The sequence below is a fragment of the Crocodylus porosus genome, unplaced genomic scaffold (assembly GCF_001723895.1).
Source record: "Crocodylus porosus isolate Cpor-Errol unplaced genomic scaffold, CroPor_comp1, whole genome shotgun sequence".
NCBI lineage: Eukaryota > Metazoa > Chordata > Crocodylia > Crocodylidae > Crocodylus > Crocodylus porosus.
In genome coordinates, this window is record NW_017728906.1 from 193,057,245 (window position 1) to 193,071,966 (window position 14,722).

General features: G+C 44.4%; 1 protein-coding gene across 1 annotated transcript in view; it reads left to right on the forward strand.

Moving 5' to 3' along the window:
- RAB30 (RAB30, member RAS oncogene family) overlaps window positions 1-13,308 on the forward strand; it is a 69,963-nt gene extending 56,655 nt beyond the window's left edge. Inside the window, exons 4-5 of the mRNA XM_019530409.1 lie at window positions 1,675-1,858; window positions 4,565-13,308. Coding sequence (XP_019385954.1) covers window positions 1,675-1,858; window positions 4,565-4,815 — 435 coding nt within the window. The 3' untranslated portion in view covers window positions 4,816-13,308. The remainder of the gene's footprint in view (window positions 1-1,674; window positions 1,859-4,564) is intronic.
- Window positions 13,309-14,722: the final 1,414 nt, after the last annotated feature.

The following is a 14,722-nucleotide window of genomic DNA, read 5'->3' on the forward strand; positions in this document are numbered from 1 at the left end:
CAGAGCGCCCCAAGGGATGACAAGATCAAATGGTCACAAACTCAGCCGTGACTGATTCAGGCTGGACATAAGGAAGAACTTCTTCACTGTCTGGGCCCCCAAGGTTTGGAATAGACTGCCACTGGAGGCTGTTCAAGCGCCCTCTTTGAACACCTTCAAGATGCATTTGGATGCTTATCTTGCTGGGATCCTATGATCCCTGCTGATTTCCTGTCCCTGGGGCAGGGGGCTGGACTCGATGATCCTCTGGGGTCCCTTCCAATCCTAATGTCTATGAAATCTATGAAAGTAAGGTATACAAATGATGCACAACTATGTCATGAAGCAGCCATGCTAGGGATGATTTTACGAGTTTAGAGGAATTTGAAGACCATCTACTGTCTGTAGAGTCAAGAAGTTTGTTGAAGGTGTTGGAAAAGTGTGTTAGATGGTCCCCTCCATGGAGAATGGATGCATTTGCACTACTTCCTTGTTTTTTGAGCTTTTTGGTGGTATTTTGGTGTAAAACTTCCCCTTGGAAGAATAGTGTCAGCTGGAGGAATAGCTTCAAACTAGTTTTAACATGGGTTTAGCTGAAGGCTGCAATGACTCATATGCAGCCGTCTTGCATAGACTTGAGTTTCCACAGGAATACCAACCTCTGTGAAAATGGTTCTGCTAGTTTTACTTGCACGCTTTGTCCTCAGTTTAGTGCCAGTGTAGTTGAACTGCAGATAAGAACCAGTTTAAATACGATGGTTCATTTCCCCAATGTAAACGTGGCTGAGGTGGATCGTTTGCAGTCTTGTTCCAAATAACGAGTTGTCTGTTACTTTAATGAGGCTGGAGACCACACTGACCATTGACTAGTGGGTATGGTTTTAAGAACTCGGCTCACAGACTGTGATTTACACACAGAACTCACTGCAAGATTGGATCAAAGTTAATGTAAAAAAAACCAAAAATCAGCTTGACCTGCTGATCAGAGGCCAGTACAGTACACTTGAGCGGTGTATCTCCTTTCAGGCTCTCAAAGAGCACTGCAACCATTGCTTGCACATTACGACTTCTCTGAAGCAGCTGAGTGGATGGATGCAGAGAGCAGTGAGGTGATGTTCCAAGATTGCAGAAAGGACATAGTCAAAATACATGGATCCAAGTTCATGTCTAAAGCTGTCTGGTGATTCTTATGATTTTTATCCATGCAGTTCTCTTTCGTATGATCCCTCTGCAAATAGTTAACTTTGTCTGGGGCTGGAGGAGATGCTTTCTCTTTGTTTTTCAGCTCTTGTCATTGCTTGCTTTATGGAGGCTGGAATTTCTTTTTCGGGAGGGAGGGGGGCACGTTCTCCCTCTAATGCCAGCATTCGAATCCCAAGTGAGCAAGGCTTCCCTCTTCTGCTGCCGGCTGAAATACTAAAAGTCACAAGAAAGCTTTCGGACCAGCTGCTTCCAAGGGGAATCGGCTGGCATGCCAACTGACTTTGTGCCTTGAATTTAAATCTTTAAGTGCAGAAACAGAAACAAAAAATTGTCGAGGGGAGGGAGAGCCAAAGGGGATAGAAGCCAAGCGCTTTCCCAGCATTGGGTTTACCCTGAAGGCGTTTAGGTCAAAGCTCAGCTGTTGCCAAGCAGGGATGTTTTAATGCTTTTCTTCCCCCCTTCTCTTCTCTCCCCCCCGCGTTGCACCCAAAGCTGCAGATCTGGGATACGGCAGGACAGGAGCGATTCCGGTCCATTACGCAGAGCTACTATCGCAGCGCGAATGCATTAATATTGACCTATGACATAACCTGCGAAGAATCCTTCCGATGTCTCCCAGAATGGCTGAGAGAAATAGAGCAGTACGCCAGCAATAAGGTCATCACTGTGCTAGTGGGTAAGTGGAGACTGTGCTCAAAGCAGCTTATTTCACCAGGAGAATGAGCCACATGCGGTAGGGGTTGACAGGAGTTGCAGGCTGGCAGACGGAGGCATTAGCAGGGGAATTGATTTTGATCTTACAGTGCAGGAGTCTAATCCCGATATGCCGTGAAGCCAATCACCGAGTGAAACTGAGGAGATGACTTCCACGTCCCAGTGACTGCTCCAGTATATAAAGCCAATGCTCTGGTTGTATGAGTGGCTGGTTCTCAAAGTTCGGGCTGTTCCAAGTCAAATGGGGCAATTCAGAGAGGTGCACTTAGGTCTGTGGCATAAGAACTGCCACTTTCTGGATCAGACCGTAGGTCCATCTTTCCCAGTATCCTGTGCTACACAGGGTAGAGAGTGGGTGCTGAAAGGGACAGTGAACTGCAGCTGGCCAGGATTTTCCCCCACAGTTCCTCTGCTGCAACCTCTAGCATTTAAGATCTAGGACGGTCTAATTCAGAGGCTGTGTCCCCAACGCCCGTGCTCAAGAACTACCCATACATGCTTCCTCCAAGAGTTTGTCCAGTCCCTTTGTGAATCTGGCTGGACTGTTGGCTTCCACCACATCTGGCGGCAGTGAGGTCCAGGCTTGAATTGCACGCTGTGCGAAAAAGAACTTCCTTTTGTTCATCTTAAAGTTACTACTTACTAGCTTCCCTTTGTCACCCCTAATTCGTGTATTGTGTGAGAGAGAAAATAATAAATCCCTATATACTTTCTCTTTGCCATTTAGTATTTGGTCAGAACAGCCCAGTCCAGTGACCCCAAGCCATATAATGATAGCTTCACTTTCCCTTGTACTTCATGGATTGTGCATTAGTTATTTTATTACCATGATTTTGACTGCAGCCATGTTAAAAATAATAGTCAGAGCCTATGGGTTTCTGTCTCGGATCTGTTTTGGTAGCGGCCAATTTTTATTTTCCAGTGGCTTTTGGATGCCCTGAGTCCTATTTACAATGGGCAGTTGTTACAGAAAGACCACCCTGCTAGGCATTTTCTTCATGATGGCCAAGGCTGCGTGGGCAGGAGGAGCCCAGCGGATGGTGGCAGGGCAGTGCGGAGAGGCAGGTCCTGCAGCCTAGAAGAGGCCTATCCTGTGAGCTCCCATCTCCAGGGCTGCCAGGCAGCACCTGTCACTGGCACTAAACACAAAAGCTACTTGGATTTGGGGATTTTTTCCCCCAGAGGATTTAAAAACAAACCAAAGCCCAGGCTGTGAAATAACTGTCTAAGCTTGGGATAAACCTAGTCCAGTATGTGAGCTGTGGGGGTAAGCTATCCTTCCTACCCAGCCCATTGACATCCGGCATGGCTTCGTTGTTTGCAGAGTCTCACTGCCCCAACATCACTTCTAGGGCATTGGTGCCAAAAATATGCAATGAACGGTAGAGAGGTGCTGCGGGGAAAGGATCCATCAGCTGGGCTATTGTATAACCACTCAGCAGCAGCATCTCTCTAGCTCCTTGTTAAAAAAAAAAAAAGTAACATTTTATTTCATAATCTGGGGTGTTTGTTTAGGTTTAAAAATAACTAACGAGACACTCGGCTGAGGTTCCAGGCAGGCGCACACACGCGCACGCACGCAGACACGCGCGCACACGCGCGCACACACGCAGACGCGCGCGCGCACACACACACACACAGAGCAAGTGCTGCTGCAAGCAGCAGCCAGCTGCACTGTGTTTTAGGGGTCTGGTTCATGTGGGAACGTTTGTATATACGGTTGGTAAATGATGAATAGATGTCTTAGAGTTCAAGAGGTTGTTTATAATCAGCCACCGCACCTTTTAGTGATGGCTTTATAATCTTCTATAATGTGGCAACATGCTGTTAGCTTCCAGTGATCACTTGTTAACCCTTTATCACTGTACCTTTTAACAGAGAACGCATCCAAGAAATTAGGGTGCCCTAACTGAGGATGTGGGGGGTGGCACCACTGAGAAGGGAATGGTCAAGGAAAGGATTTTCTGTTTCCAAAACAACCACTTACCAAGCTAGTGCCCTGCACAAACACCGCAGACAATGAAGCCTGATTTCAGTGACAAAATGTTTGCCCTGGCATTTTCCAATACGTGATCTGTCCTGCTGTAAGCTAAGATGAACTCCGTGTAGGGTGAGTGCACACTCATCTCACCTCGCCCTGTGTTTTACTAGAGATCATTCGCTCAGTCCCTGTGTAATGAATAAAACAAATATAAAAATAAAAAGGGAGCAGGGCCAACTCCGCAAAGCTTGTTTTTGAAGCTCATAATCATGTGAGAAAATACTGCATTGTTGGCCCCAACACACAGTAACTGACATTTTAAGTGCTCCTTAGAGCAAGAATGAGCAATTTTTCAATAGACGTTAACAAAGAAATCATTTAACATCGGTTGATATTAAACGGGTGCATTAGTGCTAAATTAAAGCCAAATGGCTTGCATGTTAACAGGGCCTACTCCATTAAGTGAGTTTTATTAAATGGGTTGTGGGCTTGGCTGGGTGTTTGAGAGAATCCACTTAGGGGAGGGGGCAGTGTGCTCCATGCTGCCGCTTTAAAATAACAATTGTTTGCTTAAAATGACCCTATAGCACAGGGTAGCCAACGCTTCCTTCCTTTACAATCCATTTTTGGTGGTTTTGTCATGCAAGTAAAATTTAATTCCCTTTTTACAATCTTTTATTGGCACAGGTAATAAAATTGACTTAGCTGATAGAAGGGAAGTCTCCCAGCAAAGAGCTGCAGAGTTTTCGGAAGCCCAAGACATGTACTATCTGGAAACCTCTGCTAAAGAGTCAGATAATGTGGAAAAACTCTTTCTGGACTTGGCTTGCCGGCTGATCAACGAGGCAAGACAGAACACACTTGTAAACAATGTGGCCTCCCCGTTGCCAGGAGAGGGGAAGAGTATCAGCTATTTGACTTGCTGTAATTTTAATTAAGAGCTGCCACAAGATGCCCCCAGAATGGGCCAAGAAGATTTTTTTTTTTTTAATTTTTTTTTTTTGCTGGGATTTATCTCAGTGAAGGCAATCCTTGCAACTCTGATTCATCTGACTTGCCTTCAAGTCAAGTTCCTGATACTAAAGCATGGTAGGCTGACCACTCCGCCTATAGGGCCACGTAGCAGAATATAATATGGTTTACTTTCTTTTGTTTTTTGCTGTCTCTGGAGTTGGTTAGGGAGGAAACTCATGCAAGGCTCTCAGTGATACGCAGTGAGTTGCTACATCACTTCTGAAGATGACTGGAACATCCTGGCGATGGTATTGAAGGGTGGGATGTGGGATCTCTCCTGCATTACAATGCTTTATACCACATCCGGTCCTCTTATTTTACAGCTGATGACCGTTAACTCTTAGACTATACTAGCATCCTTCTGGGCTGCCAGCCAGATGAATGCGTAGGACATGTATATAGAATATGTCCGGAGCATCCTGATGCAGGACTCAACGGTATGTTTTGAAATAGTGTTACGTCTCTCATCTGCGGACATTTTTGTGAGTTTGGAATTAAAAATATACGTACCGGCATTTCCAAGCGAACAGCTCTTTGGAAAGAAAGATGTGGATACAGGCTGACACACCCCTTTTGGTGCTAGCAGTTCAGTTGAATATACCATAGACCAGATATAGTTTTATTACATTGCTGTCCTCTGAATGTGTAACTTAGAGTAATTAGCAGAAGTACACTAATAAGCACTGTTCATAAAATATCATTACCTCTTTTTTTTCTAGGCCTGAGCATAGTGGGTAAGGGCTATGCTTCTTTGATGTCAAATGTAAGGTGAGAAGACTGCTGAAGTCAAAAACAAAACAAAACAAAGCCCTGTAACTAGTAATGTCCTAATGTACTGAATTAGTTTTGGGAAGACTTAGTGATGGAGTAAAAAAAACAAACAAACCCAGATCATCTCTGACCAAAATACTGTGCTTGCATTGATCACGTAGAAGTGTTCAAAGAGAGAGCACAGTTTGAAATGGCAGCCCACAATGCATTTGTGGAACAAAAGCCTGTAGCTACAGTTGTTGCTGAGAAGGTGGTGTACAATTTTTGTAGGGTTTTTTAAGCTTAATGACAACAAATGGCAAGTGTTATTATTTTGCATCTTATTCATGCAGCAGCCATGTTACGGACCTCGGAGAAGTAACTCAAGGTATCTTTTTGGCATCTGCTCTCTATTATATAGTAGCTTTCAGATTCAGGACCGTCAAGTCATTTAATTTTCTTGTTTTGTATCCTTATGTCTCAGACTCTGATGTGTGTAACTGTTTGCTTAGCCCATTTCTTTGTATGGAAACTTCAACGTTGGAAGCATTATGGATTTTTGTCCTATTGCTCCTCTAGTGCCACGTTTTAATAATATGCATTGGATCTTGCATTTAAGCAAAATTGGGCGAGAAGTTGGACGCACACATGGACTATCATCTTTAAATGTTTGGCATCAGTTCTCTTAATCTGAATAGAAAACTCTTGGTAACTATGTGGCTGTGATATGTTGTAATTTAGCATTAATCAGCTCGATTATCATTTACTAAGATGATGACTGGGCTTTTGTATTGATATATAAAAGCTGCCAATGAGTGAATCTTGAGAATAAAAACAGTGTTTTAAAATACTTTCTCACGTTTTCCTGAACAGATTATTTAGGGTTTATCATATTGTGCCTTTGATCTTTAAAAGTATCTCTGTAAGTATCAAGGGCATAATATATTCATTTCATAATCCATGTGTTCTTGCTATAATATGGACCATTTTTCCCCCTTACACTGTAATCCCAGGGGATTTAAAAATGTGTTCGCCTTGGCTTTTTGGCTGGGCTTGGTCATACAGCAAAACCTGCACTGAGATTTCCTTTTTTAACCTCCTTAGAATACCCTCAAAAGGCCATTGCCCTGATTGTCCGCTTAAAGGCCATCCAACTCCCAAACAATTGACTTTTTGCATGTCTTTTTGGTGATTGCTTAAAGCAAGTTTCACTGTATGTGCCGTGTGATATAATGCCATCTAACTCAAGTATTGTATGTATTTTTTTTTTCAATTCTTCCTCTCCAGCAACTAGCCTTTTTGAAATCGCATGGCAGGGGGACTTGGGCGAGGTGCTAGGAAGACTGGGGAAGTGGAACAGGTGTCTCAAGGGGCTTGTTTTTCCTCTTCTTGCGTCCAAGGATAAAATCCTGTAGTATTTTCACTAGTGCTGTGTTTTAAATTGCACTGGACTAACTAGTCTGTTACCAGACCAGTCTGTGTTGTGCAATGTGGAGAAGAAAATAAATGCTTTTGTTTCCTATACTGGACACAGTCTGACACAGTAAATCCCACAGTCCCTGCTGGGTGTACACAAAGCCTATTTAGATCAGTGCTGCAAGGGGAACCATTTGCTTTTTCTGTAAGTGTATTTTTAAAAGACTGTAAATTTTAAGGAAAGAATTGCACGGTGGCATTGGGAAACAGTCGATTGAGCGAGGAGCTGGGAACAAATTAGCTCTTTCCATGGGTGTTTCTTAGCAGTCAGCATTGCTATTTTCTTAAATATTCAATCTGAAGTTTCTAATAAGTTGACCCTTCCTCTCCCCTTCTGCTTATTTCCCCTCTTGATTTCAGATGCTGTCTATGGATTGCCAAGCGTCAGGTCCTTTTGCCTTTCCTGAAGCTTCTTATTAGAAAAGCTCAATAGTTAGACAATGATGATGTGTTTCCTAATGAACCACACTATTTGAATTGAACTAGTATGGCATGTAAGTCCGTAAGGGCAGGGTGGCAAATCTCAAATTATTCCTTCCTTAGCTCATTCTGGCCCCAGACGCTTTCAGAGCCTTGCTTGAGTGAAGGGCTTATTTACAATGTGTTAGGAGCCGAACACAAATGGCGCTGCCACATTCACCGTTTTTACGAGGTGGGAAACCAAGAACGTCCCCTCCCCCCTTTTTATAGGTAGCAGACCTGCAGATGCATCTCTGATCACTTTGAGTTTAACAAACAGTATTTTGTTGCAATAACTCATTGGCAGATTTATTCCTCTCGTAAATCTTCGTTTGTCTTGTTTTTATAATCCGCTCAGCCCCATGCTATGGGAGCACTTCTTGCCATTTCCCACGTTCTAGTCCTTTCAGGGAAGTTCCACCTCCTGCAAAAGGGTACATCAGCAGTGTCTATGCGTGACTTCATGTTATGGCAAGTTTCGTCAAAAAAAAAAAAGAAAAAGAAAATCCTCCGTTTTGCCTCATTGGTTTAAGGCAATGAGCAGCTCTAAGGAGAAGCCAATATGGTCTGTCAACATGAATGCCAGCAAGACTGACATAGAGGGGGAGTGGTCAAGACATCTGACCGGGAATGAGACCGTCTCAAATCTAGTCTTTCAGTCCCTGATTTACCTGAGTGATGTTGGACAAGCCGCTTCATTTCTTTGTCTCAGGTCTCCATTTGTAAAATGGGCTCCAGCGCTTCATATCATGCATTTAGGTTGCAAGCTCTTTGGAACAGACACTGGCTGCTTATTGTTCCTATCTGTTTCCACAGCGTCTCATACGATGGCTCATGTCTCATCTCTTTGTGAGCTCGGGCTGAGAAACGCCTGGATCCTTTCCTGGAGAAGGACAGGGTGAAGGGTTGCAATAGGAAAAGCAGAATGATGAAAATGTTAAAAAGAGCAGGGTAATGCATGGCTTTCCCGCTCCTGCAATTGCTGTTCTGAGTTGAGCTGTAGGCTCGTCATCTGAATACACTGTGATTTACGTGCTTGCGATGAATGGGAAGTGGCTTTGTGATTGCCATCCAGTTAAAATCCTATGTGGTGAATTATTAGCTGACACGATGCTTGGTTCTGGGCTATCAAATACCTGAAGTGACTCTCTAAATGTGTTGAGCTGTCTATACTGCTGTAGAAGCAGCCATCGCTATACCAGTTGCAGTTGGCTCCTGCTAGTCTAGGTTTAGTGGCTAATGGCTATTGAATTTCTTCAGCATCCACAAGAGCGGCTGCAGACTCATGTCCTGACTGCAGACGGTGGTTGGAAATGATAGAAAGCGGCGATTCGTGATGCAGCACGAAGGTCCATCCTGAGCTTTTGCTGATGAGGCTTGCGGTTCATTTATAGCCAAAACTATTGTTTTTTGTATGGTTTGTAGAAGTCACTTCCCACTCCCAGGGACTAATGCCTGTTCTACTCCTTTTCATGCCGAATGGAGAGGGCAAGTGGATAAATTGGACATCAGTCGTAACGAGCTGTTGGCCTGGCAGAACTGGCTTGCTCAGGAGAACGAACTCGGTTTGAAACCAGGCGTCAATGGCAAAAGCACCAAAGTGCTGAATGCGGTCAGAAGCCCAAGTAGCCATGGCAAGTGTGTGGTATCTGTTTGTCTTCAGGGGAACTGTGGCACCTTCACAAGTGGGTCTGCTCATAGCAGAGGTTGCCAAAGAAAAGCTAATTGAGTCTGTCTGCCCAGCAAGCTGTAACTGCTTTGCTCTTGATAACATGCCCGACTGAGTGTTACAGCCCCTTTGTGAGAGAAGAAAACAGTAAGGGCCAGATTATATTCCGCGTCTTAGGCACCTAAGGATGATCCTGTTCCACTCTGCATGAGTCCTTGAAAACCTGTTACTATAAAAGTGGGGTGGGTGGTCCTCCTTCTCACTGCTTTGTTGTGACTCAGTCCTCGGGGTGAGACTTCATTCAGCCTGTTACAGAAGGAGATGCACTGGTGGGTGTTCAGGGACTGAAGCTTAGAGGTGGAAGTCCACTTATGTGCTCAGTAGGTGGGATAGGACCTGGCCTGATTTATAATGAGCTAAAAATGGATGATGCAACATGGTGTGCTCCTTCTAGAAGAAATAGTTCTGTAGCGTTCAGTCCTCTTAAATGTATATTTCTCTTTTTAAATCCAGTTGCTCTTTGCTCGACTCATGATTCGCATTGGACTTGGTTGTTTGTGTGTGCGCCTTGACTGTGCTGCTTGAAGTGCAAAGCTGGCTGGCTACCTGTCAAATCTACCCAGCAACCAACACAGAGTTGTTCTCGTACAATGCAAAAAAGAACTGGCAGGGCAACCCACACAAACGGCCAAATTGGGTCAGTTAGGGCCTGATTCAGAGCTCATGGAAGTTGGCAGAAATCTCTTGTTGACTTCATTGGATTTTATCCCTTTCCTTTAGGTGCAGAAGGATGTTGCATCAAACATGCCGTTTAATTTTGTTTTTGGAATGCAAAGCAAACGCAGCTCTTACATCTGCTCTCAAGTTTCTTAGCTCAGGTACCTCTTCCTTAGAGCAAGGTTATTGTTGCTATGGTTCGTTTCTGCTAGGCGCAGCTCTGTAATGTAATAGCAGAGGATAATCAATGTGGAAGGGTCAGCTTGCTTTTCTGATTTTGATGGCTGGGGGGAGATCACTCCATCCCAATTTGTAGGAACGAGCAGCACGTTCTAAGTGGCACTCCTGGTGAAGCTGGTCAAGTTATCGGCCACTTGAACAGCAGCTGTATGCGCTGCGTTGTGTATTTGTCTTTGTCTGCCTATTGGATCTACATGAGGCACTTGTACTGATGTAATCACACTGATATTGTTCCACCACTGCCGGTTCCCCTCGTCCAGGCAAGCCTCGACTTGACTAAAAAGGAACGTTATGCCAAGTGAGCCAAGTACGAAAAAGGTGGAAGCTGTGGATTTAAAACCCTTCTTACGCAGCGTTAAGAAACACAGATTTCCCTTTGCAAATGCAGCACTTGCTTGGCATCCCTTTCTGTACTTGCTATTAAATGACAAGCTATTAAAAACCTCTGCGCACTCCAGATGCGACTGGAAACCAATCAGTCAAATTGGTTCCAAAGACTCCCTTTTCCAGCAAGTTGAGATAAAGTGGCATTCTGTTTAGGCAGACAAGGCCCTTTGGGTAAATCTGATCTCTTTTACTAGACCAACTCGAATTCTGTTCCGTTTAGTGCACTCGTTAATGAAACGAAGCTCTCTGGGATCCTGGCTGAAGTACCGGACGCATTTTTCATTTGTTTCCCCCTTTCCACTGCTGCTTAAGGCTGTGAAAGTGTTTGCCATTAGGCTTAGGCCATGTCTCTGCTGTGCATCTTCCAGATTCCTAGCACCAATGCCAAATTGCTCGATACTGGGACTGGGAGGTTCAGAAGTCTCACTGTCATAGTACCAGGGAAGCACTGTAGGTGGCTCTGAAATGCTAGATAGTCTGAAAAGCTCTACGTTGAACACAGCCTGATTGTGTTGAGAGGCACGCTTTGAGGAGCAGACCCTTGTTGTGCCCTGTGCTGGAAAGACTCCCTTCCCCAAGCAGAGGATGATTTCATGCCATGACTCTCACCAGAGACGCTGTGCTTTGCAAGCAGTGACTCTTCCTGTGCACCAGCTGCTGCAGGGGCCCCACCTTGGAGAGGGAGATATTACCTGTTTGGTGCAGACAGCGAAACTGAAGTGTAGTGGAGATCGTGCAAACAAGTACCGCGGTAACTTGAGATGGGAATAAGACCAGAGTCCTGGCTCCTTGTTCTCTGTACGAGCCGCTAGACCATGGACTTGTTCTAACACATAAGGATAGCTTTGGCTTTTCATTTATCCTCAATGCCTGCTCTCTCAGTTGTACTCCCAGCATGGGTAGGTAGACTGCAAAGTGAGAGTCCTTCTGTTGGGCCAACGCCACGTATCCAAGCCTTCAGGGTTGTTGGTTTATTTAACCCACATGCGGGAAACCTCTAACATGCCGATGTCATATTTTCCTCTCCATCAACCTCCCAGCTCAGCTCAGTTTACAGACATGGGTGCAGAGGAGCTGGCATTTGTGCCATCATCATTCCTCAGTGTTGAGAATAGATTTAAAGTCCAGTATTGTGCGGGTGGGACAAGTGATAATAAATTAAACCAAGTTGGCCTCTGCAGTCTGAGAGCCTTTGGCTCTGGTGGTGCTGGTGGGTGGGGATGTTGTTTGGCCTTTGGGCACAGTGAGAGCAAAACCCGTGGTTTCTGACGGGGGGACCCTTAGTCGATCCGTGCATGTCCCTGGCTCTACTCTTGCAGAGTGTCTGTGCTGAACTGTCAGAGCTGAAACGAAATGAAGTTTTCTTCAGAAAACATTTTGGGAAAGAAAGGAGCAGTCTAACAGGGCAAGCCAGCATCCTGGAGCTTGTTCCTGTATCAGTGTTGAAGCATGAGTCTGTCCCTGAATATTAAAGAGGAATATTTCAATACATGCCACGGGTTTTTAGAATAATGAGCTGCATTATGGATATTGCATTTCCATTTCATTTTCCACAGTTGTTTACCAGGAAAACTGCTCCTGTCATTCCCCTGCCAATCTGTGGAAACACCCGGCCTGCTGCGCTTTCATCTCCACTTCACTCTTATTCTGTTGCACAAATTGAATTTGTGTCTTCTGTGCATTTTCACATGACAAGTTTGTCTTTCTGCCTCTAATCTGCGAGGAAAGACTCAGCCTATTAACATTTGCATTCATTAATATTTTAAGTAGACATTTAATTTTTTTCCCCTTTTACTGACCATTTTCCTTTGTAATATTATCTACCCGGCATGTTACTTGTAATGTCAACAGTCAGGTTTTAATGGCCTACAATATCGCTTGCTCTAAGCTCGTTTCTTCCAAAATACCAATAGTTTACTTAATTTTTAGAAGGTTTATAAGGTTGGGTTTTTTGTTCGTTACAGAAAAGGAACTGAACCATCACCAATTTTGATTGCTTCAATTTTGATTTGATTCCAGGTAATTGTTTTCAGGTACCCTTTGTACCATCAGCCATAGTTGGATTTGGGCTTGAAAAGTGTATTTAAAAACTAATAGCAGCATTTTGTTTGCAGTACCCATGCCAATGAAGACAAAATGTTGAAGGAAGTTCCCAGATGGCATTATTTTCACATGCTATAAATTGCTCTGTGAAGAGCTGCCCTGACAGCTGGGTTTTCCCAACGCTTGTGAGTGTAGCACAATGTATAGAAGTGGAGGAGAAACCCTCTTGTTTAAATGCCCTCATCATACAACCGCAAGGATGATGGGACACTGTCTGTCTCGTGGAGCAAGCACAAATGCTGAAATAATCATGTAACCATTTTAGTGGTGAAAACGCAATACATTTTCTAGGACCATTTATCTTTGGGTTTTGTGGGCGTAAAGCCTTCTTATTTTTTTAAATTTTTTGTTCTTTTTGAAAAGGAAAGATATTAACACATTGCCAAACTGTGAATCAAAAGCTGTCACAAGCATTTGGCATTCCTCTGTGAATCAGGTCTGTGTTACTGAGAAAGGTAAAGCGCGTTAAGAACGATGATGGGAATGTATTTTGTGCGACGAGAATGATGAATGTATAAAGCTCCATAGTTTATTTGTAACTTAATTTTTGTACTCATTGGAAACTCCTTCCCATGTATCTGTATGTAAATAAACGTTTAATGCTTTACACGTTAAATGCTTGCACGTTTCATTTTAATTTGAACGCACAAAGGGAACTTCACTCAAACACGTAGAAGGCAAACGCTTACACTCGGAGCACGCTGTCCTGGTCACCCAGGGCTTCAGGCTTGTCACCACATAGCATGTCGAAGCTGCTTGTGGTTTCACAGCAAAAATGGGGACCAAACCCTTGCATGCATGAGCACAGATGCCTTCTGCTTGAGGTAAAGGAGATTTTATTTGCCTTTGAAAGCAGACAACTTACAGCATATGGGTGCAATACCAGTGTGGTCCACTAGGGAGCAGTGATAATAGACCTGAGACAGCTCAGGATATGTAATGTGCAGGGATCCTGGTTCTCGCTGATTTTTAAAAAATCCCATTTTTGGTTAAAAAAACAAACAAAACAAAAAACAAACAAACCCCAAATCCACATTTTTCCATGGTTAAACTGAAACACCATTTTATCCAGTCTTCTGTCCATCCATCTCTCTCTCTTAGTAGTGTTTCATTCAAATCATGGGAAAATATGATTTAGGGTTACATTTTTTTAACTGAAAATTGGGGATTTTTTTTTAAATCGGAGAAAACCGGGATCCCTGGTAATGTGTCTGGTGTTGAAGGTGGTCAAACAGGTTTCTTAGCACAGCTAGGCCCAGGTTTGGAGCAGAGATGCAGTAAGAACGTGGCCTTCTGGGTTTGCTGTTCTCTCTCGTTCCAGTGTTTTGGGTCTGGGCCTTTCTCTAGGCCCACTGACGTTGCAATGGGGCTGTCAAGTGCCTGGGTGCAAGAAGCATGCTTATTTTATAAAGCCAGCTGCTTGTCCGGCTGGTCTGAAGCCCCATGTCAGGCTGCGATTCTGGAATACTCGAGCCCCTGAGAAGCTCCAGGCTGTACTGGCACGTTTGTATACCACGTGTCCTCCCCGTCTCCTGGAAATGGGTGTTTGCTCCTGTCTTGGGCCTGTTTCCTTCCCGTTCATTAAAGAGCAGAGTGCAAGACTGTGGCAATGCTGTGAATAAATGACCAGCTTTTTTTGTCCTTTCATGATAGTTTGGGTTGGGGGGGTCTACTCCTGAAAAACCCTCGCCCAGGGTGGAACACTTATAGGCTGCCTGCTCCAGATCCCTCCCCCCCCCCAACCCCCTCCGAGAAGCAGCTTTTTTGAACCAATGACATAACTGGGGTGGGGGCAGGGAAGCACGTGCCCCTTTGGGGACGAAGGTAGGAATGGAAGGGGAATATCCTACCCCAGGAAGGAAATTGAGGAATGCAGAGCTGGGGTATAAAGAAAGTGCCCTTTTTCTCCTCCATGCAGAAAATACATCCCTGCTTGCCCTCTGGAGGGAGATGATGGGGTGCAGGGAGAGGAGCTGGGCTGGGTGGGAGCAGGAGATGTTTAGCACGCTGCTCTGATTCGAAGCCGAGGT